General features: G+C 43.9%; 1 protein-coding gene across 4 annotated transcripts in view; it reads left to right on the top strand.

The window, feature by feature from the left end:
• The first annotated feature begins 216 nt into the window (after positions 1–216).
• MTMR12 (myotubularin related protein 12) overlaps positions 217–13564 on the top strand; it is a 252214-nt gene continuing 238866 nt past the window's right edge. For 2 of the 4 annotated variants that reach the window (XM_029579298.1, XM_029579307.1), the window contains exon 1: positions 217–389. In XM_029579298.1, the coding sequence (XP_029435158.1) occupies positions 318–389 (72 nt within the window). In that variant the 5' untranslated portion in view covers positions 217–317. The remainder of the gene's footprint in view (positions 390–13564) is intronic. The other 2 variants (XM_029579315.1, XM_029579323.1) reach the window with 1 other exon arrangement.

The raw sequence follows: 13564 nt of genomic DNA on the forward strand, positions 1-13564 counted from the left end.
GGTTGGGAGTTGGAAGGGCAGCCCCCTCTACGGGGGAAAAGAACAACAACAAAATAACAAAGTTGTATTGATGGACAGGAGGCACAACCTACCCCGACACGTTTCCTGGGCAACGGCCTGTCACAAATAAGAATGTTTATTAGTTTGGTGCGAGAGCCAATGAGTGTTCAGCGGTGGGTGGGGCGTGCAGCGAAGGCGATTGGCTTTGGAGCTAGAGGCGGAAGAGGGTACCTGGTGAGAGAGAGACGGAAGTGGGAGGCGGCGGTGGCGGCATTAGAGGTCGAGTAGCCTAAGATCTGCCGTCTGGCAGCTGTAAAATGTTAGGGTTGGGGGCTGCTGGAGGTGCTAAGCCTGTGAAGCCTTCCTTTGTTTCTTATCTGGCTCCGGAGGTGAGTTTCGTCCTGCGCTGCTGCTTGTGAGGGGAGTTCTGAGGGGGCAACAGCTCTGCTTCCTACCGCGCTCCCTCCCCAGCTGGTCCCCGAGAGGGCGGCTGCCGCCTGCCCTCACCCTGGGCGTGGTGGGAAACTTTTGCGGGGCGCGTGGGAAGTGGAGCTGCGAGTCGGCAGTAGCAGCTCTGGAATTAATATTGCTGGGCTCCGCTCCGGAGACTTGAAAAGGAAACCCGGAGGTTTCTGGCGGCTCGTGCCCTTTGTCGCACTCTGTTGCCTTCCTACTTTCGGACCGCTGCTGTCGTACGATTGCACGATGAGGCTGATCTGAAGATAATGTAACTTGAACAAAAGCACACCTTTTATTACTGTGGATGTCCAAAGTTCGCAGGTCCCTGGACTTAAAATATAATGCCAAGCATATCGAACAGAAATAAAATCGGCGAGCATGGGGAGCCATGTTCGAAACCTCTGCAGAGTCGAATTCTGAAAAGAAATGTAGACTTGTATTCCCCCATTCAAATATATTCAGCCGACCAGAGTGAAAATAATTTTGAAGTGATTCTACTTTGAAAAGACACAAAGCTGTTCAGAATATCCTCCAGGATCCAATGAACAGATTGTGTATCCTAGAGGTCTTAAATTTGCAGATTGGTGGTTACATTTTTAAATCCAAAAAACCTCTCTAAAGATTGAGTGACTTTGGGTGCTGGAACAGGGTATGTGTTGTGGGTATTTCAAGCTCCAGGCTTGAATTTCGGGAACTCTTAACAAAAAATCTCGGATACTAAGTGTGGGGTCTTAGCACCTGGAAAGGATGTCCTGAGATCCAGAATGCTGTTTGGGTACCCACACAAGCTACAAACTAACCTATTCCTGCCCCTGAGATATCTGTTCAAGGTAACCCGATGAGAATATTCTGACTCCTAGAGTACTTGCAGTAATTTCCATAGCCTCATGCTCTGTATCTTGGAATCCATGTCCTGGGTGCCCATATACCAACAGTTTTCTGATGGACTTTGTGTTAGAAGACTTTTTGTTTGTTTTTTATGTTTTGATCCTTGGTACAATGTTTATAGTATGAAAGGGTTAAAATTAATATGCAGAAGCATGTTATTATGGTGGCTCTGATATAGTTAGGTGCAAGTGGGTGTGTGCGCATATTTGTGTCTACAACTTTACTCTCACTTTAACAAGGAGTTTAGCACACAGAAATTGTATGCACAAACCTAAGTAAAACTGTGCTTAAATTAGCACTTCTCCATGCAGATCCCATGTTAATCAAGGTGATATTACTCTCCAATGCACAGAAGTGTGTAGACTTAACTCATTTTATTCTTTGTACTGGAAATGTAATTTCTGGTCAGAGTTAGAGTAAAGATAATTCACATTTCTGGAGCTAATTTTAGTAGATGGGGCTGAAGCTGGAGTACAAGATTTGTATGTGATAAGCATATTGTTGTACTCACATTTTCCCACAGACTGATGCAATATCGAGGCAGGTGTTAATTTTTGAGATTAAAAATGTGCAGGTTGGATACACTTTTTTTTTTGCATGGGGGGGGCAATAGCTAATACATGTTCAACATGAATTTACACGTGATGAGCGCTATTAGTTTGCGCTGGTTTGGCCTTGCATTTTGGACGCACTGATCCCCTTATTGCTTGAGGGGTTTTGGGTGCGCGTTCTAAATGCGCATCCAAGTGGCTGTAAACCTGTGCGCTTGGCCACATTCACTATATTGCATCGGCCTGCCAATGTATTATCATACCATTAGTTTGCTGCTTTTATAATCACATGAGTAAAACGATTGTGTGCTGAAGTTCAGTGTACATGTATTACTCAGGTCTTTATTATATCAGGCTCTTTGATAGCTGATGAATAGGGCCAATCTGAGGAAAAGAACAATGGCACAGCTGCTGTTTCCTGTTCCTGAAGTCACCAATGTGGAGAGAGCCCAAGTAACATTGTAAATCACTGCTATACTGGTTCTGCCTGTCTTTATTAGCATAAAGTCAAAATTAATTGAGCTAAGTGATTTTGAAATCATCTGAAGGTTAGAGTACTCAATATCAACACTTCTGTTGTAACTATAGATACAGTAGGCATAACTCCACCCAGGTCTTAACATGCATTAAACATTGTGGCTGAGAAGAAATGAGAAGTGAATAGTTTGGAAAAGGAAGTCCTTACTTTCAATTGTGAGGGGGTTAACCTGTATGCTTTGCAGGGGGCTTTTGTATGGTTTATGGTCTTTGTGGTTTTTCCAGTGGAGGTCAGTGAATTACTTTTTTTTAGCTAGGGAGGAATTATTAATATCAACAAGATTTTCATAATGCTTACTCATTATGGATGAACAGATTTTGTATTGATAGTGTAAAACTTTGATCTCCCAGTCTGAAAAGGGGTGCAGCAAAGAACAAATACATTAGGGACAGGAATACTGACTATGAGGGATGATGGAGGATGTTTCTATTAGAGAGAAGCAAAGGGAATGTGATGATTATCCACAACACTAAAAATGTGATTGTATTATTTTACGAGCCACCAAATAGTGACAGTGAAAAGATGGTCATAAGTCTTGTGACTGCTTGAGTAGTAGTTAGGACAAATCTAGACCATATTTCTGAGAAGCAAAGACTGATACAAGAGTCTCTTCAGTTAGTTTCCTGGACAGATCTGCTGGCCAAAAGATGCAAGAATAAAAGTTAGAATAAAATGTATGGTTTTAACTCTTTATGATCAGAAGTGCCTGTATTCCTTGGCATTCTTATTGGTTCCAAATGTGGTCCTTTAATTTTACTTATGTAAGCAATTCCTCTTTATTTTCAGGATTGTGACATGTGTTCATAAACTGTTTTTAAATCTGGACAGAATTTGAGATTTTCCTCTTTTCAGAAATTCCAATATGTGGAACAATGTCAGTGAAAAAACACTAGAAACTTGGAGGGAGGGGGTGGGGGCAGGCAGCTGTAGGGACAGTGAGCATGTGTTTGATCTCACTCCCCCCTACCCTTCCATTTCCCCCATACAACAGAGCTGGTAAAAAGGATGTAATGGGGGGGAACCTCATTACATCCTTACCAACTTACACCTGGATGCAATAAACTGCAATGTTTTTTCGTGGGGGGGGGGGGGGGGTTGCCATGATAGTGGGGCCTCTCCCCCGATAAAACACCTTGACTCTATGGCATGTTCTTTTGTCTCAGGGTAATACACTGTGGGATAAAAGAACATGGGTAGCGACCCTGTAGGTGAGATGGTGGCCCCAACCTCAAGGGTTGGGGCCACCTATTGCCTTAAAGGGCCAGCTGCTTAAGAAGGTGCCCTGTAAAAAGGAAAGTTGAGTGGGGGATCAGTGCTGACCCCTGGCACAACCTGGGGCTGCCAACTCCTCAAAGAAAAAAAAAAAGTTTCCAGTTCACTTGAACCCCATTGATTTTTGGTGGTACCTTTTGGAGGGGTGGGGGGGCACTATACCCCCAATGATGTGTTGTCTCTAGTTGGGTGGGTGGGGGTGGGAACTGGATTTATTGGAACACTGGGATTTGGGGGGGGGGGGGCATCACTGTGCATGAACTGGAAACTTTTTTTTTTACTTTGAGTAGTCTGGGCTGCCTCAAGTGGCAGCCCTGGGTTGAGCCAAGGGTCAGCTTTGGGACCCATATTAGGGTCCTCGGGCTCCCACATTACATTTACTGATTCTCCCGAAGGTGGTATTTATTTTATCACGGCTGACCGCTTTCTCAGTCAGCCACGATACAATATTTACATCAAATTTCTTATTAATGACCTTTTTTGTATGCATATGCATTATTCATGTATACAGATTGCATATAAAGCAGGTCATTGTAATAGGGGAGGGAACCTTGGCAGGGCCATGCAAATTATTGCATCTATCACGCGATATACACGTTAGAGCACTACCATGGCTTAATGCATCGCCCAGTTAGTTTTTTAGGACAGCATACTATGCACCTCTTTTGTTGGGCAGGGGGGAGAATTGGTTCTCCACTAGTTGGAGGATTTCCTGGAGGAGCACAATTTGTAGGGGCTATGGGACAGAGACTCTGTTGGTGTCTTTATAAGGCACTCTGTGTCGTGTTCTGGACAATGAGCAGTCCATGTTTTTCATTTTCTTAGACACTTTTCTGCTGCCTATGTGTCACCAAATCATGATCCATTGGCTATTGTCAATTGATTTTGATGATGTATTGCTCACTTTGATTTTATATCATTTCTTGCTGATAGAAAGCAAATAAGGATTGGGAGCACATGCTCCTCCTGGAAGCTTCTAGACTCTGGTGGCCCACAAGGATAGGGGCTTTCAGTGCTATTTAAATTAGTTTTGAACCTCTTTATAAAACAAAAAAAGTAAAATTATTTTAATTGGTAAGTCCCCTCTTCTGAAAGATCCTACACAGGTAGTAATAGGGAAATGTTTTCTTTACCCTTACAATCTGAGACTTGTAATTTGGGGATCCATTTGGATTCCTCTCTGACTTTGAAAAGATCAAGTTAAAGCAGTCACTGAATCTGCTTTTTACAAACTTAGATGATGTGCTTAAAATATATTTTGGACTTGGCTGTTTTTCACACTATGATACAGTCTCCTGACTTAAGTACTATTGATTATTGCAATATTGTGTATTGGTCTTACCAAATCATTGCTTAGAGCAGAGCTTTCCAAGCTTTTCATGTTGGTGACACACTTTTTAGACAAACATAATTTCATGACACAGTAATTGTCTACTAGCAAACCAGAGGTTAAAAGTTAAATGAATGAAACGTATTTTGACAATTTATGTATGTTTCCTTAAATATATACATACACTATCTCATGAAAACCTTTCATTTATATTAAAAATATATAATATTCCAAGATTAATGTTATAATTTATGAGTAACAATAATAAAACCTGGAGCCTGGCAGAACTGAGCCAAACAGATCTCCAACTTAAATGTCACATTTTCACTAACTAACTAATAGACTGATAAAGTAAAGTTCGCGGGCGAGCACCCACTCTCCCGGCATGCGCACAGGCCACTCTCCTGTGCATGCGATTCACTAAAACAAAATATTTTAAATTAGGGCCCGCGGTAAAAAGAGGCACTAGCGCGTCCCTAGCGCCTCTTTTTGGACAGGATCGGCGGCTGTCAGCGAGATTGAGCGTCCGGTTTTCAAGCCACAGGCAGATTTAAAAAAAAAAAATTTTGATTATTTTTAACTTTTGGGACCTCCGACTTAATATCGCCATGTCGGCAGAAATTAACGCCTACGTTTGGGTAGGCGGCTTGGCTGCACATTTTACTTAGTGAATCGCACGGGAATAACTAATAGGGCCATCCGGCGGAGCGCACTGTACTGTATCGGCTTGCATGTAGTAGAACACACCCTAGAGTAGAGCAAGGCTGCTCATTTTAACACTTCTGTGCTAAGTCAATGAGAACCCAGCAGCCCGGGCACCGTCACCCTCTCTGGCGTGGCCTCTCTTCTTGATGTCTGCAGCAGCTCTGGGTAAACATCACTCTGCACCCATGCAAAGACACACTGCAGTGATCACCCAGAGCTCCCAAATATTTGTATATATATATTTCTATTAATAAAGAATGAGGTGAGGGAGAGGGATGTGTAAGGAAGGAAAGGGGAGCCTGAATGAGAGGAAAGGAGAGAGTGGAGGTGAGATGGGAGTTCAAAAGGGGATATGAAAGAGAAGGGGAGAATGAGTGGGAGTCCAAAAGGAGATTTGAGAGCCACTTTCACATTTCTTTTCGAATCCCCACTTGTTCACCTGTTTTCGCATCCTATTTTGAGCTCCCATCTCCACTTTCCCCTTTCCTGTCACTCACATCCCCTTTCCTTCCCTTTGTCACTCACCCCCTTCTCTCACCTTCCCCCTCATACCCCTTGGCTCGCTCACCCCATTCCCTTCCCTCTCACTCACCTTTTTTCTCTCCCATTTGTCTCAACCTCACCCCTCCCACTCACTCTTCTTTCCCTTCCCCGGTGGTTGTCACCTATCCTTTCTTCCTCCGGGTCACTCACCTCTATATTTGGGCCCAACCGCACGTGTGCTTTTCTGCTGGCAGGGAGTGGGAAGACCCTGCCCCCCCCCCCCCCCCACCACCTCCAGCACGACATCAGTGAATAAAGGGGTAAAGCTAGCGCGTCGAAAACGCGCGTCCAAATGCGGGTTAACTGCGCTCCACCGGAGCGCACTGTACTGTATCGGCCTGTCAGTAAGGAACCTGCCCCGTGGCTGCGGATTCCTCTACTGCTTGCTGGGAAGGGCCAGGGCCGCGGGGGAGTTTGTGGGTGGCACTTTCTGCCTGCGGCGTCTTCTAGTTTTGCACCACGCTTGGCCCCTGCCTAATTATAAAACCGCCGCAATTCTACAATTAGGCAGGGGCGAGTGTGGTGCCAAACTGGAGGGCTGGTCCTGCGCCAGAGCCGCGCCACCACGGGGTCTGCAGTGAAGTACTTTTTTTTTTTTTAAAGAATAGGCCAGGCAAACCTACAGCAAATTTGCTCGGTCGCACTCGCAGCTGGAAATCTTTAATGCTTTTGCTGCGAGGAAGTGAAGGTAGGTGACGTCACTTGCTCCGCCCCCCCCTCACGTGGACCGGGCTTGCTCGGCACACTGCAGGCGACACACACTTTGCAAAGCTCTGGCTTAGAGTTTTGCACTTAGTGCAAAATATGATGGCCCAGGGTAGGATTACTCCTAAATTGCAGGATTTACAGTGCTTACTTGTCTCTGCCTGTGTTCAGTTTAAGATCTTTACATTAGCCCATGAGGCCATATTAGGGGATGGTCATCAATCCTTGAAAGAGATTTTGTTCCCGACAGTCTGGTGCATTCATCTGGGAAAGCCCCATAGGTGTAGTTTGCCTGCTTTGTTTGGGGTGGGGGCAGAGGGGGGACTCGGTGCAGTATTTAGGAGGCAGTAAACATAGAAACATATGGAAAGAGCTTCTTGTGGTTTCGTCTGTTTGTGCAGCTCGGTTACAGGATGCCTGAATAAAAGCCTTTTCCTTTGCCATGCCTGTTGTGTGGAATTCTCTCCCACACGAGCTTTGTGAGGATTCTGATTATTTGAGCTTTCTAAAGAAGGTCAAGGGGTTATTCTTTTCCCAGGCCTTTCAGCTAGAACCTTTGATTTTATTTTGTTGCCCATTTGTAGGATTGGTCTGTCTAAGGAAATAATATAGTGTTTGTTTTCCTTGACTTTTAAGGCCTTTCTTCTGATTATGTATTTTTATTGTAATCTGCTGTTGAGAGGGTATTTGATAAAGTGGAATAAAAGTCCCTTTTTAAATAAATCATCTCCTATTGCTGCATTAGGTGGTCTGTTTGTGAGTTTTTTGCTGTTGGTGGTTCTGGGTTGATAAGAGAGATGTAGTGCTACACAATTTTTGGAAAAATTAGTTGCATTAGCTTTTTCAAAGCCATAATAGTGGGTGAGTTAGAAAATGTAACTTTTTTTTCTAAATTTTTTATTGAGAGCAGAGATACATGATACAGAGGTGAAACATAGATATCACATATAGTGGACATCAAGCCAAATGTATCTAGAAACTTTGCATTGCAGTGGTTAATGCCAACAATCATTATTATAAAGCCACTAAATTTGTAACATCTAGACTGCAATTTTCTTATTAACAAACAATTACAAACTCTTCAACAGCCAACTAAAAAGACAACACTTACCCCCTTCCACACCATGTTCCTTCCTCACACTGATAACCCATTTAAACCTTCACAGCAAATAGACTTAGGGTAGGAACACTTGATGCAACCTGTAGGGACTAAGCATCTAAGGGGAGAGAAAATTAGATTTTAAGATTGCCAGATCAAATACACCACCGAGGAGAAAAATCCCAAAGCAGACACATGCATAAGAACATAAGACATGCCATACTGGGTCAGACCAAGGGGCCATCAAGCCCAGCATCCTGTTTCCAACAATGGCCAATCCAAGTCACAAGTACCTGTCAAGTACCCAAACATTAGATAGATCACAAGCTACTATTGCTTATTAATTACTGTAATATCAGTTTATGGATTTAACCTATAGGAACTTATCCAAACAGATGTTAAACCCTGTTACACTAACTACTGTAAACACATCCTCTGGCAATGAATTCCAGAGTTTAACTATGCACTGAGTGAAAAAGTATTTTCTTTATTTATTTTAAATGAGCTACTTGCTAACTTCATGGAGTGCCCCCTGGTCCTTCTATCATCTGAGAGATTAAATAACAGATTTACATTAACTTATTCAAGTTCTTTCATGATTTTATAGACTTCTATCATATCCTTCCGTAGTCATCTCTTCTCCAAACTGAACAGCCCTAACTTTTTTAGCCTTTCCTCATAGGGCATGCCCCTTATTTTGGTTGCTCTAGTGCAGCTATATCCTTTTTGAGATGCGGTGACCAGAATTGCACACAGTATTCAAGGTGCAGTCTCACCATGGAGCGATACAGAGGCTTTATGACATCCTCAGTTTTGTCATTCCCCTCCTAACATTCTGATCAAAAAAAATTTCCTCGCAGTATTTATGCTTGGGACAATTTTGCCTCTAAATTTTCTAAGTGCATAAGCTCAGATATTTAGAGTGGGAGGCGTATCTTCTAGCTAACAAACATTTGCATGCGATTTGCAGAGCTAAAAGTGTGAATTTTTTTCCTTACCTTTATTGGCTCCTGGAATATGGGACAAATCCCCCAATAATAAAATTTCACCCCTTTGAGACAACACCCAGCATATTATACCGTTGAAAGTACATCCTCCCAAAAGAGAAGTATGACAGGGCAAAAAAAAAAAAAGTATGTCTCATGTTCAGCTTTGCATTTAATACAGTTATGCACTTCCAATTTAATCTGATACCTTTTTATGTTATCAATAAAAAGCATGATGTATCAGTTTTCACTTCATTGCGGTATTGTATTCACCTTGTGTAGAGTCTGTAAATATCACACTATATCTCCTATTGCAATCTCCCTGTTAAGCTCCTTATTCAAGTATTTGCTAAGGCCCATCAGTAGGCAATCAATAGCCTTTTTCTTACATTGGGAAATGGAATTCTTTTTGCTACCTGTCACCCATTGTATATCCTCCACCCACGTCTCTCACATATGCTTGTCTTCTTTCCACTGCAGCGAGAATAATCAGTGCCTCAGTTGTAAATATTCAAAGCAATGTGAGTTCGGGAGAGAGTATTTTTTTTTTTCTTTGACTGTGAGAAAGTTGGGGGCAAAAATTCCTCCCTACAAAGAGGAACAAAAATCTTCTCCAAAATACAGCAGACTTTACTGTAGCAGGACACTGCTGTCCCTCCTTGTGTTGTAGACAGGGAGCCCTGGTCTTTTCCTGACCTCCTCCAGGCAGGGGGGGGCGGGGAGAAGAATCCTCCTGTGGCAGAAATAGAGGTTCTCCACAAAAAAAAAAAAATAAAAATTCTACAACAATCCTTTTTCTCCACTGAGACAACCCCTTCTGGTTGGTACTAGATAAGTGTATGCCATGCTGAGGGGCCTAATGTTGGAGACTGGGCAACCTTCAAACTGCACTCTTCTCCATCCACAAAACTAACTCAAAATTTGTCCTACTGATTTCTTGCTCTGCCTGCTTTTCTACAGGCTGGGCTGGGCAACCCAACACTCTCAAGGGACATTCTGGTCAGGGATGGCCTGCCGCTCCTACTCCTAAATCTTAACCCAGGGTGTGCTAGGGACATCCAGTGGAGATCTAGGGGGTTTAACTGAAGGCTGACAGTGCCTCACTCCCTACTCAGAGATAGTATTCTAACCACTAAAAAAATTGCAATTCAGAGGCACAGTTTCTACCCACATACAATGAAATAGGAAAGCAGACATAACTAAAAGCAAGAGTAACGATTAGTAGGCTTCTGTTTATCTGGAAAAGCCACTGTGTATCCCTGGAAGGGTGACTGTTTCTCTGAGGCTAAGGATGCTTGCTTGTATGAACGAGATCAACTTAATCTTGGATAGCTGGCATGTATAATTAGATAATTGTCAATACTTAGTGCCTCCTGAGAGGCAGCATTTTTATCATATTGTAGCATGTATGGCAGACTTTTTCCCAAGCTCAAGGTACACCTATATTTATCAAAAACCTTATGTGGCATCCCAGCCTCCATGGGGCTGCTAGTGTGAACATGGAAAGAACCCGTATGGTCAAAAGAAGAGTTAGAGAAGTGCTGAAAGGCCCCACCAGTCTCTTCCAAATTTTAAAACAGAGAGAGGGGGGGGGGGGGGGGCAGCAACACACATGAACTGGTCACAATGGGTCAGTTCGCTCTGGATACAAGTGCAGAAATCAGTGTGCTGGGTGCAGCTGGCATGGTTAATTTCCCTGTCTGCCGCATGTGTTTGTCAGAACACCTCCAGTGCTGCTGCCGCCAACATTCAGTGAGTCACATCCATTACTCTGTGCATGGTCTTCCTATCTCCCTCAGCCTGGGGTTAAGTCAAAGGATGGAAGGACTCTGAGGAAGCTCATGTGTACTGCACAAGGTGGAGCCCAGCTATCCATGGACCTACATTAGAGGTGGCTGACTCGGATCTTTGAGAGCCACACACAGGTCGGGGCTTCAGGTATCCACAGTGAAGATGCATGAGCGAGTTTTGTTTTGCAAATCTCTCTCGTACATATTCATTGTAGATATCCTGAAAACCTGGCCTGTTTGTGGTTCTCGAGGACCAGAGTCTGCCACCCCTGCCCTAGGTGCTGCCCATTAATTACCACACTTCAGAGCATATGCTTGAACTAGGAAGAGGTAATGCATGATCACACACACTCTTAGGAAGGAGCTCATACATGGTTAAGAGCCACTAATGGTGGCTTCTGTTGTGAGGCAATAGTTCCGATTGGGTGTGCCACATAAAAGTGTCTGAAGGTACACCATGTCATTCTGCTTGGGAAGCCCTTGTATAAGAGGGCCCTACCTCCATGCCCTGGTGGTTGGTTTTTTTTTTTTTTTTGACTGGTTTTAAAATATTTTGTTTACCTTTAGTCCTGGGGGAATTCTGCACACAAACTTAAAATTCTGCAAAATTCCCCATACTTTATATTGGTCAAAATAACACAATTTACATGACAGTCTTTAATAACTTTTTTCTGTATTAATTTAAAATGTAATTACTTAAAGACGCAGAATGAGAGCACAGACTCAGCTTGTGTGTTTTCAACAGCAGAGCAAATTGTTCTCTTCTGCTGCACAATGGTGCTGGTTCTCAGGGCCTGGCAAACTCATCCACGCTGATTTTGTAGGACACTCCAAGAAAGAATGGATGAAAACATTTTCCCATCGGCCTGTGGAGCTGCAGTGGTCAGGTGCCAAGTCATCCTTAAAAACAAACCAGCTAATGCAAGCTAGTAAAAGAACAATGGGCATGCTATCTTTCTTTTTTCCTGGTTTATGTTCTATGTACCTGAAATTTGAGCCACACCCACTTGCTTCTATTCATGATAGCTGAGGCTCTCAAGGTTTTTACTCTGATTAGTTCCCATTAGTTTCTTCCTAGTACCCAACCCTTGGTAGGGGGACCCACTGATTGTACATGTGCACCCTGAATCCCATCTGTAATGGTTGGGAAAGCTCATATCTGTGCCAACTCAAGCAAAAGCTGGCTTTGGGAATCTCACTTGGGTCTCATGCATGGCAGCACAATCACAGGGCCATCAAATTGGCCCAAGGTTACACTTTACAATTACTGCTAAAGATAAATCAGCAATACGCCTCCAGTGTTCACATCCTGTTTTACAGTGTCTTTAGACACACACACACACAGTCAGTCTGCAAGAAGTGTGGCTGATGGAGTAGCCTCATAGGGAAAGCCCTCTTTGTAGCAGTTGATTTCCTGTTGCTGCTGAAAATCTATTTTATGTCCATGTACCTGAAATCCACGGTTTGACATAGTCCAGCTGTGATTTTTGAAAGAGAGCTTAATGAATGAAGGGAAATTTTTAATGTACAAGGTATATTGCTAGCTCGTCTCAATTTCTGGCTGCTTTTATGCTGCTTGTGAAACTAGTGCTAGAAGTCAGCAAAGTGACCACAGATTAACGGGGCAGAGCCAACAATTTAGCAAAGTGAAGTTTTGCCTTATAAATCTTAAATGTTTTTGAAGGAGTTAAACATGTGAACAAGGGTGAATCAATTGATAAGTGTATTGGCTTTTCAGAAGGGGTTTGATAATTCCCTCATGAGAGATTAATCAGGAAATTAAAATTCATAGCATAGGAGGCAATATCCTATTGTGAATTGGTAACTGGCTAAAGCAGCGGTTCTCAATCGGTGTGTCGCGCACTTCTGGTCTCCCACTGCTCTTCCCTCCCTCTTCTCCACCCCAGCGAGGGGCACCCATTTCTTCGATGAGCACTGCTGCCGTTCCTGCCCATGCTGTCAGCACATTCAAGCCCAGAGGTGCTTGTGAAAGCGAGCGGCGTGTTTAGAGATGTGCCGGTGAGGTTCCCACCCTCGCTGGCAGGACAAGGATGGCACAATTACTTGACTGTTTGGCAGGCAGAGAGTTCCGCGCGGGTGCAACAGCGCGATTTGATGATGAATAAGGCTCCCCCGGCAAAAAGAAAAATGGTGCGATGGCTGGGTTTCCACCCTCTAGCTCCAGAGCAAAAGCTTGCCAGGAAAAAGAGGGGGTGGTTGTGGATGAGGTGAGAGGGAATGGAAGGAAAGGGGAAGAGCATGTGAGTGAGTAAGTGGGAAGGGTAAGAAGCTGTGGGTTTGAGGGAAGGAAGGGAAAGTGGCGTCAGGCGAACCACTAGTGGGTGTGAAATGGGGAGGCCAAGCCTCACCCATAGAAAAAGAACAATGAGGCACTGTAGGAGCACAGCCACTGACTGGGAGGCAAGGCCACACCAAAGAGGACCTGGCTGGGCCAAGCAGGAGAGGAAGGGGAGAGATTGGGATGAGAGAGTGGAAGAAGAAAGGAATGAGTGAGGTGGATGGGAAGGGGAGAGAAAGATGGATGGAGCAAAGAGAATGGTGCAGAGTGGGGCGAGAAAGGAGGGGAGAGGAGTGAATGGAAGGGACGGGGTCTCATACCTGGTGGGTGGAGGCAGCAGTGCTGGAAAGGGTGAAACCCAGAGGGGACCACTGCAGCCAAAGAAAGAAAGAAAAAAGA

Source organism: Rhinatrema bivittatum, chromosome 1 (genome assembly GCF_901001135.1).
Source record: "Rhinatrema bivittatum chromosome 1, aRhiBiv1.1, whole genome shotgun sequence".
NCBI lineage: Eukaryota > Metazoa > Chordata > Amphibia > Gymnophiona > Rhinatrematidae > Rhinatrema > Rhinatrema bivittatum.